This window comes from Lepisma saccharinum, chromosome 10 (genome assembly GCF_977018435.1).
Source record: "Lepisma saccharinum chromosome 10, izLepSacc3.1, whole genome shotgun sequence".
NCBI classification, from domain to species: domain Eukaryota; kingdom Metazoa; phylum Arthropoda; class Insecta; order Zygentoma; family Lepismatidae; genus Lepisma; species Lepisma saccharinum.
The window spans coordinates 73071300-73090341 of record NC_139238.1 but is presented as its reverse complement, the minus strand read 5'-3'; the positions used below and the strand labels follow the sequence as shown (position 1 = coordinate 73090341).

Genomic DNA, 19042 nt, shown 5'->3' with positions numbered 1-19042 from the left:
CCTTCATAAATCCTACAAGGTATTTCACTCGCTCTCGGCCCTTTGATTTTCGCTTGTAAAAATCAAACTATTGGTCATAATGTAATGAAATTTGCTACGAACATGCCTTGGTGTATAAGAAGCATAGTGACATCACGCGAGTGTTGGAAGTGGTCGCCATTAGCATCAATGCATGCCTGCACATGCCTCTCCATGTTACATAAGGTCCACCAATAAATCAGGAGTCACAGTGTCAATTTCCCGCCGAATGCTGTCTTGCAGTTCCATGATAGTCCGTGGCTTGTTGCGATGGGCCTTTCCTTTTCTAGTAGGTGCGAACGATAAACACACACTGTTATAATACCGAGTACCGACTAATATTGTGCTGCTTTGTTACTGTACTGTAATCACGAACCACTGATTGTAAGCACGAACTTTCAACCGAACCAGAACAAACCCGAACCGATATCAGGTGCGTCACAACAGCAGGGCCAAGAACTCAGACTGAAAGCACACGTCCGTACGATTGGCATTTAACGGTAGAATCGCCAAGACGCACGCACATGCCCACGCAAGGACTAGAGAGACTGTAGCGCCGTCTCCAATGATGTCACCATGCTTCTCCTCAATTAAAATTACATACCATATCACATAATATACTGTTATAATTTTGAATTTACAAATGCTGTTGTTGCATGTTGTAGTTAAGCGACCGTGCGCAGGTTCGAACTTCAGATGTGCAAATGGAAGATGTATATCAGTATCATGGACCTGTGATTTCGAAAACGACTGCAGAGACAAAAGTGATGAATCACTGGAAATATGTGGTGAGTTAAAACTAAAGTTAAATATTTTCTAATCTATATTTTGATAGGTGTACATTACAATGTTAAAAAGATGAAATCATTTGCACGTTGTCAGGACATAGTTTGGTTTGTTGGTAGGAAAATATGTCGGCTTGTGATTGAAGCGTAAAGCACGGTTTGTGTAAGATGTTGTTTGCGATTAAAAAAACACATATTAATGAATAACAAAGACTACATGCGATATAGGAAAGCGGGGAACAATGCCTGTCAGTAGGAAATGCCAGTCAGGTAGTTTTCTGGAAAACAGTTGAAGCTAGCTGGTTAGGACAAGCACTGCCTCCTACATTTAGAAACGCCTAACTGATACGTTGTTGAGCGCCATTCCTTTGTTTGTAGTGAAAGAGGTAAGAACTCATTTTCCGTTCAGAGGAAGTTTCCTACTAAAGTAGTGGTAAGCATACTTTACAATTATGCAATTAGGGAGCTATTAGAAACCAGGTAACAAGAATGCTATAGTGGAACCACAAGGAAAGAAACCTGCGCAGACTCCATCGCGCTGGCGGGTGGGGGAAAAAGACAGGAGGAAGAAGCCTTCAGAGTCGCCAACGTCAGTGTTGCCCAGTGTTGCCAGGTCTACTGATTTCGCAGGAGATTTCCTGATTTTCAGCACGATCTCCTGATCTCCTGACAAGTTTCAAGAAAATGTGGAAATCTCCTGATTTTTGCTTTCTTAAATATTTATAATGAACAATTATTTAAAAAAATCGAAAGTTGATTTAAAATTTACATATTCAGCTGGTGGAATGCAAAGACCCATGAATATTCCGCAGAGAGAGAGAGTTTGGGCAGGAGGGTCATACCAGGCTTGATGATATTGGGAAAGACGCGCGGCTTCTTGAGCCCTTTATGCTTTGGGAACTCCAAGACGGGTGTACTAACTTTCCCCATCTGGTGCGGTTTTTGTCAAAGGGGAGGCAACTGAAAACTGGTTACAACTAAATACCAATGTTTCCACCCACACATACGAACAAGTATTCAGTTTTATGGTAGTGTTTATTGCAAATGCTAGATACAGGTTCAGGTTTTTAACTGATAAAAAAGGGAGTCCACATTACAAATGCAGCCATAGGTTTGTTACAAATGCTCTTAGTAAACTGTCGATTGATTGATTTGGTTTATTTTTCTGCGCATTTCTTCCATTTTTTGGTAATCGCGAAGACGAGGATGAGTGATGATATGATGAAATTCATGAAGGGACAACCATGCCCAGGCCGAGATTCGATCCCGAAACGGGATCCCTGATGTCACAGCGCTGTGCTAGCCACTTAGCCACGGAGGTCGCCTTAGTAAACTGCTGTTGCAAACTTATACGTCGCAGTTTTATTTCTTCTTAATCGTCTCTTAACATAGAAATAGTAGTTCATGTTTTTAGAGCATTGTTTTTTGTTAAAGATATTTCTGAGCGTAACTACTACTACAATTGCTCTTATGTCTCTTTATATTCAATCAATACTGTGGCGGTAGAAATTATCTTTCCCGATTTTATATCACGTAATTTTCGAATGCAAAAACCTGATTTTATTAAAATTTACATTGTCTGGGGTGACTGGGAAAAAAGTTGAAGCAAAACCTGCGACTTGTCTAATGCTAGGTCACGGGTTCGAATCCCGGACTGGGCATGGGAGCTCTTTGTGAGTGTCTCTTCATCAGTTTCACATCTTTACGATTAGATGAAAGTGGCATATGCAAAGTAAAATAGAACCAAACCAATCTGTCTAATACTGGTTGGTTACCTTCAATGATTGAAATAAAAGTTTTAATTCGAGGGTATTTCGGGGGTTCAGTCATGATAGCCCTCCTCCATTACCATTAATGCGAGTATGCTTTGAATGTGTTGTTAAAAAAAATTACATCATGTAACTTTGGCTAGTTTTAAATAAAAGCAATCTAAGGTGTTATCAGGTAGAGTATTTAAAAATATGTATCCCCGAATGCATAGTGGCTGAAACTCTAAATCACAAAATGTTTCTATAAAGTTTTAAACGCCAAGTACATAAATCCACGCACAAAACCATTTATTTTCGAATATTTCTGAGAAATGAACAGAAAATCGAGGTCGGATTTTTTCCAGTAATGTCACAGCTTTTTGCAAAGTGTTGGGGCAGTGCCGGCGATTAGGGGGGGGCAATCCTTGCACCCCCTCAGTTTTGGCACCCGATCGTCGCCACTGGTTTGGGGAAACTGTACCTTTACCTTAGGTTAATTAAGGGGGTGGGGTTATTTGAAGTGCAAATTCATAATAAAATTTGTATTGACATAACAGGAATAAATTTATCTTTTGACATCTAAAATTAATAATTAACGTTCAATAATGATAGTGTAAAGCTTTTCTCACTCTACCCCCCTCCCCCCAGAACGTTGTTAATCCGCTATAATTTGTTCTTCTGATTTTTAAGCAGATCTCCTGATTTTTCAGGGGACGATCTCCCGATTTTTGAAAATCTGACCTGGCAACGCTGGTGTTGCCAGACCTATTGATTTCTCGGTAGGATTCCATAATAAACTATTGCTATGGCACCTCCGACGGTCAGCTCAAAAACACGTTTCCTGCTCATCTTTACTTGAACATGGATGGGAGAAGTGGAGTGGAACTCCACTCAGCCCTGAAAAGTGCTGTTTGAACTGTGAAATTATGTCAAACGCTACTCAAATGTGCTAGGACATTATTTTATTACTTTTACTACATTACTATTTTTAGATGGCTGTATTTTATCCCACCCTAAACTCTATTTCTATTTTAGTTATTTTACGTCGCTTTTGTGCCTCTACGGGTAAGTACGACAATATGGATGAATGAAAAACTGATGAAATGGATGAAGTGACACAAACACAGTGAAACGTCCTTGCCTTACGAGGTAGAAACACTGACTTCGTAGCGTGGGCAAATTATGTTATACATGTATGTGTTTGTGTGTGTGTGTGTGTATTTCTAGCAGATGGGGAGGATAGGTGGCACCCTAACATAAGCGTTGCTATCTTGAATTATTGAGGAAGACATGCTGTCTAATTCACCAAATATATTTCACATACGTAATGCATTTTTTCATTATGGTGCAGGACGCGTGCCCACCCCTATCGATAGCTGCACACGAACACCATCAGAAGGCAAATTGATTTGTTATTGTTAGCATTCGACTTGAAAGATTGTGGAAAATCGCCGACAACGAAAGGCGGCACGTTAGCTTCATCTGTGAACACAACTTTCTACCATTTCCTGTCATAAAAATTCCTCGCGATAATAGAGGCATCCCAACCCCTTGTGTCGATGCTGAGAAAGGGCAAATTTGAGGGTGTTTTCCACGCACCCTCTAACCGGAAAATGCGGAAGGGATGAAAGATGTTGGTCGGTTCCTTCGGGCGGTTTACTTTCTTTTGTTTGAAACATGTCCACTCCTGAAATGGAGATCTTCGGTATATTTTCGCCAAACACAGGGTGCTGGGTTTAGCACCATTGTTACAAAAGTATCTCTGACGTTTACACCGTAAACAATGCGCGCCACTCCCCCTTGCCCCCCCCAGTGCGCACAACTATGCCGCCCTTCGCCCCCCCCCCCCAAGAACGTCGTTCATCCTCTTCTATTAGATCATCGGATTTTGTAGCAGAACTTCTGGTTTCCAAGGAACAATCACCCGAATTTTTCAAATCTGACCTGGCAACACTGCCCCGAACACCGATAACGGCAGGGAAGTTGCGCGAACGCTTTGGACGGAAGGTTTTTTTCCTTGTGGTCGAGCTATACAGGATTCATCCCATGCATGTTCCGCTAACAATAGAGTAAACTTATGCTCAATAAAATCACCAGGACTTAGATGTACTTTTTCGGGTAATGGCAGTCCAGTCAGAGTAACCGTCATTTCTCACATTTCCTGCTAAAAAAATATTACAATTACTTTTAAGATCTAAGTACATAATGATTCTCATCCAGTGCTAGATATATAAATGCAGATGTTACTCAGATGTTTTTTCAGTCAATAAAAGTAAATTTTAAGTGTCAAAACTGTTAATTACGTTATTTTTATTTACTTATGTATTCGATGTATTTCACATGAGCATTGATGTAACTGCCATTACCCACACGTGTGAGAAATACCGGTCAATGTCATATGTTCACTATTTTATATTGCAATTAACTACACAAATAGATACAGAATCATGGCACGGGGCGCACAAAACTGGACACTCTCATCTATGAAATGTGTATTTTGCAACCCTATGTGACAGCTAGTGTCGTGGTTTTTGCCGATCTCCCTCAGGTGACCCTTTCTTCCCTTTTACTAACATGAATTATAGTTCAGGACAAACTTAAAAAAACCCGGACTTCATCTTCCTCAAATCTTGACGACGCGTGAAGAGGAATGTGGCCAACAACAAGTCCACGTGGGTCTCCTTACAAGAATTGTCATGTGGTGGATACACCTGTTTTAAGTTTGTACTGCTTCCCCGATGGCGCAATTTTGTCGCCGCCCGGGTTCGATACATGGTGGAGGCACAAGTGGTTCGGATTTCACTTTAAACTGTAGGTCCAGTCCCGATTAACCTTACTGTGCATAAACTGGACTTAAAACACCAAATTAAAGCCAAATGTACGGAACTGTATGACCCCTATGAATTCATCTCCAGTTTATAGTACTGTACTATGTTTAAAAAGTTAACTGTGAATTTTCAGAAGGAAGACTGCGTTGCACAAAGTCCCAGTTCGCATGCAAAAGTGGGAAATGCGTACCAGAGAGATGGCTGTGCGACTCCGTCAACGACTGTGGAGACAACAGCGACGAAGAAGCTGATATGTGTGGTGAGTAAAACAGGCAATTTTGTAATCCGACAGTTCTGGCATGGCTAAATATTTAGCCTATTACTAGTTTTGCTGATCAGAACATATACCGTATATGCCGGCGTATAAAAAGCACTTGACTGGTGTACACATTTTGGAGGAAAAAGCTCAATATTATAATTAATTTACAGAATTTCACATGTAGGTCTACTTTCATCAAATAACTTACCTAATACAAATAGGAATGAATACATTTTAATCTTCTTCGTCAAGACCCAGACATTCATATCCAAAGCTAAATGAAGTCACTAGAAACCTCTTCTAAATCAGGGATTTTAAGGTGCATCACCTTTCCAAAAATATAGCTGTTTTCATACCTATCGTCTGAGACATGTATTATAGGACATGAAATCAACTCAAATCAAGACACTATGTTGCAACTTTTTGTGAGATTAATATATTTATACCTTTTTTACCCCCTCTTTGATGCTTCAGCACCTTGTTCCTTCCTTTTCTTTCATGTTTTGTTAAAGAATTGGACAGACAAATAAACTATTTTCACTCTTCTTGAGCAGGTACATAAAATCCTATAGTCTCATTTTGTATAGCAGAACGAGAACTATAAAATGGGATAATATAATCGTTGCAGCTCCAATATTTCCCAATATAATGTAGCAAAACCCGCGAGAGAAAAAACAAACTTCAACAAAACCTATTCGGCAGAACCACAGCTCTCTACGCGGTCCGCGCGCATTATATACAGAAGGCGCAGAAAAAGAGAGCATTGAACAAAGGCATTACATCAGAACCTTTTTTTTTGCAGCTCTTACCCTCTCCCGACCATAATTTTACACCTTACACCTATAAATCAGAATATGAGTCCTCACACAACAAATTATCATCCGTATCATCCAGTGCATTACTAATGTCACACTACTTAACCATATATTTCACAGCATCCCATGAAGCTTTGACCCATTTACAAACTTGTTAAATACTAGGCCTCTTCCATTATCCTATGTGTCGACACCCTGTTTTTTAAGAGCTATTTCTAAAGGGGACAAGTGCGTCTATTAAAACTATAGAGATGATAAAATCTAAAGTTAATCTCTATACCTAAAATTAAGATTAACATTCTGTATTCTCCCTAACAAATCATCATTTTGTTAATTGAAGAGCTCGGCTGTAGAACATTGTAGTTTCTGAGTTCATTAAGAAAAATTGTTATTAGAAGCTATACTGCAGATAAGTTGTTTTCGTGTTGCGTTTATCACTTTCAGAAGGCTTCACTGAGTCCAATGAAAATTGTAGGACATGGCAATTTCACCCGAGAACTGAAGGATGGAACATTTTACTTTGTAACTCAAAAATAACCAAAATGTCACTTACCATGTTTTACACCCGAGCGCTTCAATTATCCTTCAGGTTTATTTTATTCCTTGAATGTCCATGTGTTCTAAACAAACACACTTGTCACAAGTTCAGATAAAGTTTCTGTCCATAAAATTGTAACATGTTCCCCACAATATTAATAATCATCATCAACTCATCCATTCTTTACAGCGAGCATTTTCGTTCAAAGGTACTACAAAAAAGAAACTTTTAATTTCGCCATTAGTTTACTCCAAAGAGTAACTGAGTTACTGATTTTAAAAATCAAGAGTTATATTTAGCTATACTCGGAAAAGTAACTTGGTTGCGGTTACTACTTTTTAGAAAGTAAATAGATATATTTAGATTTACTCCAAAAAGGAACGAAATTACAGTTTCTGATTTTTAAAAAGTAAATAGGTATAGCTTTACTCTAAAAGTAACCGTGTTCCAGTTACTGATTTTAAAAAGTAAATAATTGTATTTAGATTTAATCGAAGACATAACTGAAGTACCCTTTTTGACATTAAAAAAGCGAGTAGTTATATTTAGTTTTACTCGAAAAATTAACTACTAACTGGGTTACAGTTTCTGTTTTTAAAGGTAAATAGTTACATGTTAAATGTTACTTCTTACTGCTGTATTTGTATTCGTAGCTGTCCGCGGATGCAACTCTGAGGAATTCAAATGCAACAGTGGGCAGTGCATCCCAAATGATTGGCTCTGCGATTCTGCTAAGAACTGCCACGATAACAGCGACGAGGATCCAGAAATGTGCTGTGAGTGTACAATTTGTATTTGTTTACTGTTTTATTACAAGGGAACTGTAATCAAGGAGTCCCGGGTTCGATACCGGGTAGAGGTATATAGTGGTTCGGATCCCACTTTAAAAGAGGTCCCGGATTCGATTCCCGGTGGAGGCACATAGTGGTTCGGATCCCACTTTAAACTGTAGGTCCAGTTCCGATTAGCCGTACTGTGCATAAAGTGGACTTAAAACACCAACTCAACAACAATTACAAGGGAACGGCCGAGTAGAGAAAAAGGATAACATTGCAATTGACAGGGGAACAGTGCTCCGAATTAATCCTTGGGCAAAGTATCGTGTGTTGTTTAATGAAATAACGAGGGCCATCCGAAAAGTAGTACCTGTTTGGGCCGTTACAGCGCCTAGAATAACGTAGTGTGGAAAACGGCATACTTCTGCGTTCCCTGGATGGTTCCACTCGAAAATGATCCGCTAGAGGCGCTGGTGTTGACCCCGGTGCTAGGTGTTCGACTGCTTATAATGGAAGTAAATGGAGTTTTCGCTGCAACGTCTGATTCTTTTACATGAAGAATTTCTATGAATGTGATAATTGCTATGATATTTGGTACAGTGGTCGCGAAGATATTAACGAACATTCTAGACAGTCAACCACGTCCTGTTATTGTCATACTTTCGTTAATAATACGGGAGAAAAAATACGCGTGGAATGTTCTTGGCAACTAAATTTTTGTGTATGAATTAGGTTCATTATTATTGTCATCATCATCATTTCTTTTAAAGATATACACACTGAAGCATTTGTATTTTTGATATTTACTGTCTCTTTTCTTCCGCTTTAAACTAATCGCGACGATGATGATAATGATAATTGCATGAAACGACAAGGGGAAACCCACAAAACTTTCTTAGTGCCATCGACATGAGTGTAAGGAAACTTTCAAACCAATGGGACAAGCGACACGGGATGTTCACACTGTCACACTAGTGACACACACTTCCAGACTGTAAAATAGCATTCATTGCACATTGTTACGACCTTACTTATTTTGTAACTTTGAGATTCCATGTTAAAAGAAAAATCTATATAGTGTTACCTCAAGTCCTTGTTAATGTCCGTGATACTAGATGTTGTGACGCAAATATGAACGCGCCAATCAAGCCGTTGTTGAACTAATGTATTCACCTTTCTGTAACTATCTAAAGAAGTCAGCTCGCTTAAGACAACGGACATTTATTATGATGTAAATATAGATTTGCCAATCAAAGATTATCAATGGTTGATGAACTAACCTAATTGTAATTAAATAATGGCGGAACATTTAAATTTGTATAATTCCAAAATGTAAGATTTTATCAACGTTAAGGAAATAATTGTTAACTCAAATGAATATGTAAACTTTCTTTGTAAATTATTAATTGCCAAACTATGTATTTTTCAAATATCTTTCTGTTGTAATTTGGGGTATTGTAATAAGAAATTACCTAAAGACAGGTGTTCGAGGCTGGAACTTTGGGTATAAATACGAATGAGTTTGGTCCGTAAGGAGGTCTGTTCTGGTGTCAGTCTAGGAAGAAGTGAATAGGTGCAAGCCGCTCTTCTGTAAAACCTAGATTGGCCAAATAGGAACGGTCTAATCTAGGAAGAAGTGAATAGGTGTATGCCGCTCTTCTGTAAAACCTAGGTTAGCCGAATGGGATATAAGTTCCAATTTAGGAAGAAGTGAATAGGTGCAAGCCGCTCTTCTGTAAAACCTAAATTGGAAATCTCGGGTGATAACTCCAAGTCTAGGAAGAAGTGAATAGGTGTATGCCGCTCTTCTGTAAAACCTAGGTTTGGGCCACCCTAGTTTGACCTTTCCAGTAAGTTTGAAATTATCTATTAACAATTGATCTCCAAGTTCCAGTTATGAATTACCTAACCACTGGCTGCAAGTATTCAAGCAGTAAATAAACATTTCATTAAAACTTCACGACGTTGGTTGGATTTGTTCTTCACCTACCCTGAAGATAGGTTTCAGTGTAGACCCTTAGAGCCTCAATGCTCCCGGCTATAGGAGTAAAGGGTGAGGAAAGTTACTAGGAACGTAACAACATGAGGGTTCAAACAGCAAACGACACGTTCATATGGCGTATTCGCGTGCTACTTGTTACTTCGGTCGGAAAGCTCCTTAAAGGAAGGGTGCTGAGACTGAAGCGACGCGCTACAGGGAGAGTTCCCAACTAAGTGACAAGCGACACGGTGCCTTCAGTCTATTAGCAAGCGTTGCTTGCGAACAACAGATAGGCGACACTATAAACCGCACATTACAACTACAGATCTAGGCGACATGATAAGCAACACTTGTCGCTTCTGCGTCGCTCAAACTGGGCCACTTCCTCAATAGCTTGCAACATGTTGCCGTGGTTTGTTGTTCGCACATACGCGATGCAATGAGTGTCTTGCTTTAGTGAGATTGCGAACCAAAGCGACAAGTGGCACGCGGCACTTATCGCTTGAGGATTTCACCAACCGAACGCTGGCCTGTGTTTCCCGTCATGCCGCTACGATGTGAAATGTTGCTCTTGATTGGCTCGTTTCCAAGCAACATGTGTCGCTTCGGTGTGAAAGTTGCCTTGGACCGAAGGACCCGTGTCGCTTTGGTGTGAAATCCTCGTATCGTTTGTCGCGTGTCGCTTTGGTGTAAAATCTCCTTGAGGAAACGGTGCACTCAGAGCTAGTGTACCTACGGTTCGAAAGGCTGCATTGATTTCCGACTGCTCGCTTTCAAGCGGCATTTGTGGTTTGTCGCCTTGGTATGAAATATCTCTCAGGATACAATTTATATTCTAATAACATAGAAAAATAAACTCTAATGCACAGTCCAAGACCTGACGTCCGGAATCACATTGCGATGTTTCTTCTTGTGTTACGCATGCTATTTATTTATTAATTTTATTTTACTTTTCTTTCCAAATTAATGCCATTTCGTGACTGCAAATCACTCCACAAATATAACTGTTTCCATCAATTCACTTACCGCCTTTCTAGAGAAACAAATCTACACAATATATTCCACAAACTAACTAAGCCGCATTACTTTCATAAGAAAATTAGCACCGAGATTGATCGCACTGTCATCTATGTTTCTCATCCGTCTGGGGAACCAGTTTCTTGGGTCGTTTTCCACACTACGTTATTCAAGGCGCTGTAGCGCCGTGTGGAGCGCTTGTGACGCGAGTAGCCGACGCTCAAGGTCGAACGACTTCAGTTGGCTGTCTGCTCAGTGTGTGCAAAGTTTCGTAGCGCTGCCATTGTAGTTATTGTTCATGTGTTTACAATGTTCGAAAGAAATTGAAAAAGCCGCCACTTGTGATGTTAGGGCTACGATCAGATTGCTCAACAGCAATAATGTGCGACCATGTGATATTCACCGTCAATTAAAGGAGGTTTATAGATACAATGTTATTGATGAGTCGTCTGTTCAGCTACAGCTTCTTCTTCTTCTTCTTCTTCTTCATGCCCCTCACCGCTTAAATGACAGCAGTCTTGGGCAACGGTCTGAGAACTTTGAGGGTTAGGAGTTCGCGCACTAAGATGAACATCACAATATTGTTTGACACTTCACTTCACTGTCACTATAGTACAATAATGATGAGGGCGGGAATCAAAAGCGAAGTTCGCACTGTCGGGCAAAGCCATAGAGAATCCACATAGTAGAGGGGGAAGGAGATGAAAGTAGTGTGGGCAAGGAGAAAGGAGAAGCAACCTTTCGTCGATGTAGTCTGTGGAAAAGTGCCTGGCGTTGTGTGTTCCATAGTGGGCATTGGAAAAATAAGTGGGTGGGGGTTTGTTTATGTTCTCCGCAGGTACAATTGGGAGAGGGAGTTTGGTGAATGCGTGCCAGATGCTCGTTTGTGGTCACATGTCCCGTTCTAAGGCGTAGGATACAGGTGATCACTTCCCGGGGTATTTTTAGATGATGAAACCAAGGTCGAATAGGGAGTTTATCATAGAACCATTTGTAAGTAGTGGTTTTTGCCACTGCATCATGAACCCAATTTTCCCACTGAGAGTGGATTTTTTTTTTGACCCGTGGGAGAAGATCAGTATAGGCGAGTCGGATTGTAGAGGGGGAAGGAACGTCCACAGCTGTTTTGGCATAATGATCCACAAGGTCTTGGTGAGGATTAAGATTGCTATGCGCTTTGACATAGGTAAACTGTACGCGTTGGGCTTTGTTTTGGAGGTGAAAGTACTCTTGTAAGATTAAGATGGGAAAGAGTTGCAACCGATAAGCATCCTTACCGCAACGAGCGATCGTGAATAATGCGCTGAGGGCATCTGTAAGAATTAAAGTTTGAGTGTATTGTGCTTCGCGAGCGTGTATCAATGCCTGATAAATGGCATAGCACTCTGCCGAATAGATAGATGCTTCTGACGAGAGGGAAAATTGGCGTACAACATTGTATTGGGGGACATAAAATGCACATCCAACTCGGTCAGCATTTTTGGACCCGTCTGTGTAGATAAAAATATGGTCGGGCCAGAGTTCTTTGTAATATTCATGTCTTCCGAAATCGGTAAAGTTAATATGAGGAAGAGGGGCGATGAGTATTGGGAGAGTGTATATCAAAGGGGAGGTAAATGTAAAGCTGAGATGATAGGCGTCGCTATCAATATTATAACAAGATAAAAAGAAAAGCCGGAGGCGAGAGCGATCGAGGTTGAGAGTTGCATTCAGTTGGCGTTGGATAGCGAATACGGTATTAAAGGGGTGAGGGTGACGTTCCCATGTTTTCAAGATGTATTTCGTGGTAGAATATTGATATCGGTAGGAGAGAGGCAGTTCAGTACTCTCTCCATAAACGCTCACATTAGGGCTAGATGCCATTAGTCCGAGGCAGATTCGGAGTGCCTGTCGCTGTAAGATATCCATTTTTTGGAGCCAGCGATCAGACATCCCTCCCAGTACGGGAGCCGAATAGTCGAAAAGTGAGCGGAAGCAATTCTTATAGAATAATAACATAATGGAGGGGTGACCCCCCCATTTGGTGGTGGCGAGCCCTTTCAAAATGTTGATCAATTTTTTCCCTCTTATGTGCAAATAGGTAAGATGCGGTTGCCAAGTTAATTTACGGTCGAAGTGGATGCCTAAGTATTTACAGGTTTGGACCACCGGAATTTGATGTAAATGAGTTAACGTATTGGGATAGCGGGTAAGCGGATACGGATTGAAAATGATGATCTGTGATTTCTCCGGGGAAAATGATAAGCCGCGGAGCGCTAATTGATCACGTAATTGAATGATGAATTTTCTTAGGTCTAAGATGCCTCGAGTGGCATCTGGTGTGCTATTGTAAAAACAAAAATCGTCGGCATATTGCAGTATATGGTGATTAGAATTTAGTGTTTGATGCAAGTGTTGTGTGTATATATTAAACAGAATTGGGCTGAGCGGGGAGCCTTGGGGGACACCACTCCGAATTATTCGTGGTCCCGTAACGTTATGGGAGAACCAAAAAACCAATATTCGTTCGTGATATAATTGCCATATTAATTGGGCTACCCCCGGATGAATGTGAATATTGTTAAGTATTTGGTATAATATGGGAATGTGGACCGAATCGTAGGCGTGAGCAATGTCTATGAATAAACTAAAGCAATACTGTCTCAAGATTTGGCTATTCTGAATTGCCACTGTGAGAGTACAGATAGCATCTTGGCTGCCGAGTCCGGTTCGAAAACCCATTTGAGAGGGAGGAAAAAAGTTTCGTTTCTCTAAATTCCAAGTTATTCGGTGTTGTAAAGTTTTTTCGAATAATTTAGCCATTACAGGTATAAGAACAATGGGACGGTAAGACGTCGCATGGGTAGCTGGTTTCGTCGGTTTTAATATTGGAATGACAACATGTTGGGTCCAGCCTCGCGGGATTTTACCCCTACGGTAAACAGAGTTGAAGATGGCCGTGAGGATATTAAGTCCTTGTTCTGGGAGGTGTTTGAGGGTGTCGTAGGTGATGCCATCATATCCTGGGGCAGTAGAGGGGATATTCTCTAGGATATGTTGGAGTTCCGAAATTGTAACAGCAGGGAAATCTGCTGTAAAGGAAAAGTTTGTCGGGGCTAGGGATGGGGGAGGTAAGGTAACCGTAGGGGGAGTGAGGAGGTCCATAAATTCCGCTTCCCATGCATTATTGAGCGGTCGGGGGCGGGGAATATGGGGGTGACGTAAGGAGTTGAATTTACGCCAAATGGCTCCTATAGGGAGAGTTACATCGAGGGACTGGCAGAATAGTTTCCATGCTTGGCGTTTTGCTTTGGTATATGTATTTTTGGCGAGCGTCTGTAGTTTATGGAGCTCCAGCCATATTTCGGGCGTGGGGTGTTTGGCATAGAATTTTTTGAGTGCGTTTTTTTTTTTTTTTTGATGGCGGCACACTGTTTGTTCCACCAATGAATCGGTCAATGGTAAAGAATTTTTGGCGCGTACCGCTCCGATCAAGCGCTAACGTAATCATTTGGAGAAATTTGGTATACGTCATTGTCCGGTGAGAGGGTATATCGTCCGTGTAATATAATTTAAGGAAATATGACCGAAAGGTATTCCAATTAATAGACTCGCGTGTCCATCGACGGACAGGGATGTCAGTCACGCCTGTATTCGGAAAGGTATTTGGTAAACAAATAAATATCGGCGTGTGATCACTCCCTCGTAAGTCTAAATCGTTTGTCCAGTTGATATGGGAAAAGAGGTTTGGGGACACTATTGTTAAATCGATGGCAGTCGGGCAGGAACCATTGTGTGGGTAGTGGGTGGGGGTACCGTCATTCATTAGAATGAAGTCGTTCTCAAAGATCCAATTTTCAATGTTGGAACCTAATCTATCGGTCTGGACATTGCCCCACATTTGGTTATGGCTATTGAAATCTCCGGTTATGAGATAGGGTCCTGGGAGTAGGGCGAGAAGGTCTGTGAGGGTGGATAAAGGGATATTCTGCGAAAAATGATGGGGAGGAATATAGAGGGAGAGGAGTGTGAATAGGTGTTGATGGAACTGAATGCGTACAGCAACCAGTTCGACATTAAACTGATGAATTAAAGGAAGGGAGGAGGGGAGAGAAAGGGGGGAATGTGGAATATTTTCATGGACGTAAATGGCAACACCTCGTTGTGTTGCGGGGAAAGGGGGACCGTAAGAGATGAAATGTGGGAGTCTGTAGTTCTCATATCGAGTTCCTTTCACCTCTTGTAGGCTAAGGAGATGCGGTTTATAATCCGCCACAAGTTTCTGTAATTCACATTTTCTGGCCGAAAAGCTGCGGACGTTCCATTGAATAATAACAGGAAAGGACATGGAGGGGGAGGAAGGAAGGGAAAAAAATAAAAAGGGGAGAGAGACTCATGGAGGCGGTCTATGCCGGAGTAGGCGGGCTTCCGTTGTAATATCTTCATTTTGTCTATAGGGTAAGAAAACGAGGGAAGAATTAAGAAAAACCGAATAATAAAGAGAAACAAAAATGGATGGGTAATCAGCCTTCTATTATTGTTAACAGTTGAGTCGTGAGGGCTTGTATTTGCTGAATGAGAATCTTTTGTTCGCGTATGTTTGATATTTGGAGCACTGATGCCCATAAGGTTGTTATGAGGTCCAGGAGTGATTTGTAGATTGTTTGTTGATCAGAATATGGAAATTGCTGTGGTTCCGATGGCGGTGGTGGTACCGTGTACGGGGGGGCCCTCCGGGCAGGATGAGCGTTACGCCCAATGGGGGGAGAGGGGGTAAATTCATCTTCTGATGTCGAGGAGCTGGAAATCGTTCTTGTTTTGTCAACGTTAGGGCTGGGTGCCTTAACTTGTAAATCTGGGTGATGTTCCCTTTGGGAGGAATGGGGCACAGGAGTATTGGACTTGCCAGTCCAGCGGCGGGGGTGAATTTTGTTTTTGGAGCGGGCTGTTTCCACTGCCTGCGGTGTGGCGGTCTGACGATCACTTGGGGTGGGGGGTGCAGATGCAAAATGCGTCTGTAAAGTATGAAAAGGGTTATCCCAAGCGCCGAGTTGGCGTGTTCCATTCGTGGGGGTCGAGGTGGGTGTGGGAGACAATTTGGGGAAGTCGCGCTTGTTGAGCAGGGGGTTTAAAATATCTTCCCGGGTTAGGGGTGGGTGGAAGGTACCGGAAAGTTTGGCCTTCGCCTCGTAATAGGAGATATTTTCCTCCGCCATGCGAGTTTGAATGTTCTGTTCTCGTTGCCAGAAAGCGCATTTGCGGTCACGTGCCCCATGGGGGCCCTTGCAGTTACTACAGTGAGGGGGGTTGGGGCATCCTTCTCCGTGTCTTTCTTGCCCACAGTTAGCACATTGTGATTTAGACCGGCATTGAACCTGGGAATGGTTATAACGATAACAGCCAGAACATTGTAGCACCGAACGTACTCGCGGTTTGACTGTGAAGATTTCTTTATTTATCAGCACTTTTTCCGGTAGATGTTTACCATGGAAGGTAAGGCATATCAACTTGGTGTCCACGAGGTGGAAGGTGCCATCCTCTCGCCAGATTTTTTTCTTTAGTCGTTTTGCGCATGTGACCCGAAATGGTGAGTCAATGCCGTCTAGAATGTCTTGTTCTGTCACGTCAAGTTCCAGGCCATACGCTAGCCCTTCCCGTTGGATCAGACTGTGTGGTATTTTGGCTCGGACTCCAAGTGAGTCCAGAAAGGTCCCGTTCCGAACAAAAGCGTTTGCTGTATCTGCTGTTTTAAAGGTGGCCCTGACCCTGTTTTTGCCACATTGTTCCACTAAACACACGGGTATGTTGGCTTTCCGGAATTTATTGCCCAAACTACCACTAGAAAGTTTACCAATGTTTTGATTTTGTCCTTCTAAGAGGACCACAAATGGGCCGGTGGTGTCGGTCGAATACCAAAGAGTTGGAGGTCTTTGATCCGGTTGAGTGGGGCGAAATATTTTCTCTTGTTTGTTTTCGGTTTTACTCACCTCGTCCAGTGTCCTTTTACCTGAGCGTATCGCTGAGTCGGTCATGGTAATGTCATCATCATGTTGGTTTAATGGCAATTCCTGTGTGGCCAGGTCGACTAAGCCTTCCGCCGCCGTCCTCTCTCTCGGGTCCAACATTGCGGCATCCTGTATGATAACCGGCTGCCCGCCGGAAGCCACGATGGTCTAATGGGTCGCTGGCTAGGGTACACACCAAGGGGAAAAATACACTATATCGTTGGACTGCACTCTACACGTAATTAACTTGATAATAAAGTCGTCGAAATTAAACCAATCACTCGCGATGTGTTGCTCTGTCGGATATGTACCGCTTTTTACAACTGAACCTATCACTTCGAGCGCTCGTACGCGAATCTCAGCTACAGCGCCTTGAATAACGTAGTGTGGAAAATGACCCAAGAAACTGGTTCCCCGAGACGATGACAAGTAGATGGCAGTGCGATCGACCCAGGTGCTAATTTTGTTATGAAAGTAATGCGGCTTAGTTAGTTTTTGGAATATATTGTGTAGATTTGTTTCTCTAGAAAGGCGGTAAGTGAATTGATGGAAACAGTTATATTTGTGGAGTGATTTGCAGTCACGAAATGGCATTAATCTGGAAAGAAAAGTAAAATAAAATGAATAAATAAATAGCATGCGTAACACAAGAAGAAACATCGCAATGTGATTCCGGACGTCAGGGCTTGGACTGTGTATTAGAGTTTATTTTTCTATGTTATTAGAATATAAATAGTATCCTGAGAGATATTTCATACCAAGGCGACAAACCACAAATGTCGCTTGAAAGCGAGCAGTCGGAAATCAATGCAGCCTTTCGAACCGTAGGGACAAAAGCTCTGACTTCACCGTTTCCTCAAGGAGATTTTACACCAAAGCGACAAACGATACGAGGATTTCACACCAAAGCGACACGGGTCGTTCGGTCCAAGGCAACTTTCATACCGAAGTGACACATGTTGCTTGGAAAGGAGCCAATCAAGAGCAACATTTCACATCGTAGCGGCATGACGGGAAGCACAGGCCAGCGTTCGGTTGGTGAAATCCTCAAGCGATAAGTGTCGCGTGCCGCTTGTCGCTTTGGTGCGCAATCTCCCTAAAGCAAGACACTCATTGCATCGCGCATGCGCGAACAACAAACCACGGCAACATGTTGCAAGCTATTGAGGAAGTGGCCCAGTTTGAGCGACGCAGAAGCGACAAAGCGACACGTGTGGCTTATCGTGTCGCCTAGGTCTGTTGTTGTAATGTGCGGTTTATCGTGTAGCCTATCTGTTGTTCGCAAGCAACGCTTGCTAATAGACTGAAGGCCATGTCGCTTGTCACTTAGTTGGGAACTCCCCCTGTATCGCGTCGCTTCGGTCTCAGCACCCTTCCTTTAAGGAGCTTTCCGACCGAAGTAACAAGTAGCAGGTGAATACGCCATATGAACGTGTCGTTTGCTCTTTGGACCCTCATGTGCAATGAACGCTATTTTACAGTCTGGAAGTGTGTGTCACTAGTGTGACAGTGTGAACATCCCGTGTCGCTTGTCCCATTGGTTTGAAAGTTGCCTTACACTCATGTCGATGGCACTAAGAAAGTTTTGTGGGGTTCCCCTTGTCGTTTCATGCAATCATCATTATCATCATCGCCGCGATTAGTTTAAAGCGGAAGAAAAGAGACAGTAAATATCAAAAATACAAATGCTTCAGTGTGTATATCTTTAAAAGAAATGATGATGATGACAATAATAATGAACCTAATTCATACACAAAAATTTAGTTGCCAAGAACATTCCACGCGTATTTTTTCTCCCGTATTATTAACGAAAGTATGACAATAACAGGACGTGGTTGACTGTCTAGAATGTTCGTTAATATCTTCGCGACCACTGTACCAAATATCATAGCAATTATCACATTCATAGAAATTCTTCATGTAAAAGAATCAGACGTTGCAGCGAAAACTCCATTTACTTCCATTATAAGCTATCGAACACCAAGCACCGGGGTCAACACCAGCGCCTCTAGCGGATCATTTTCGAGTGGAACCAGCCATAGAGCGCAGAACCATGCCGTTTTCCACACTACGTTATTCTAGGCGCTGTAGTTCAGCGCTGGTGTCGAAACTTTAACTCGGGGAGGGAGAACGTCCAGGATGACGAACGTTCCGGGCGCCCGTCTGTCATTACTGACGAACTGCTGAGTGTGGTTGACGAATTCATCAAGAACGATCTGCGCGTTAGTTCCCTGATAATTCTTTATGAATTGTCAAAGATCATCTGAAGTATGGGAAAATTCGTGCATTTCAC

The 19042-nt window shown here is 42.1% G+C and overlaps 1 protein-coding gene across 1 annotated transcript in view; it reads left to right on the top strand.

Annotated features, from left to right (window-relative positions):
* Positions 1-19042, top strand: part of LOC145994149 (uncharacterized) — a 209859-nt gene that overhangs the window by 133069 nt on the left and 57748 nt on the right. Inside the window, exons 9-11 of the mRNA XM_083130240.1 lie at positions 684-806; positions 5513-5638; positions 7645-7767. Coding sequence (XP_082986366.1) covers positions 684-806; positions 5513-5638; positions 7645-7767 — 372 coding nt within the window. The remainder of the gene's footprint in view (positions 1-683; positions 807-5512; positions 5639-7644; positions 7768-19042) is intronic.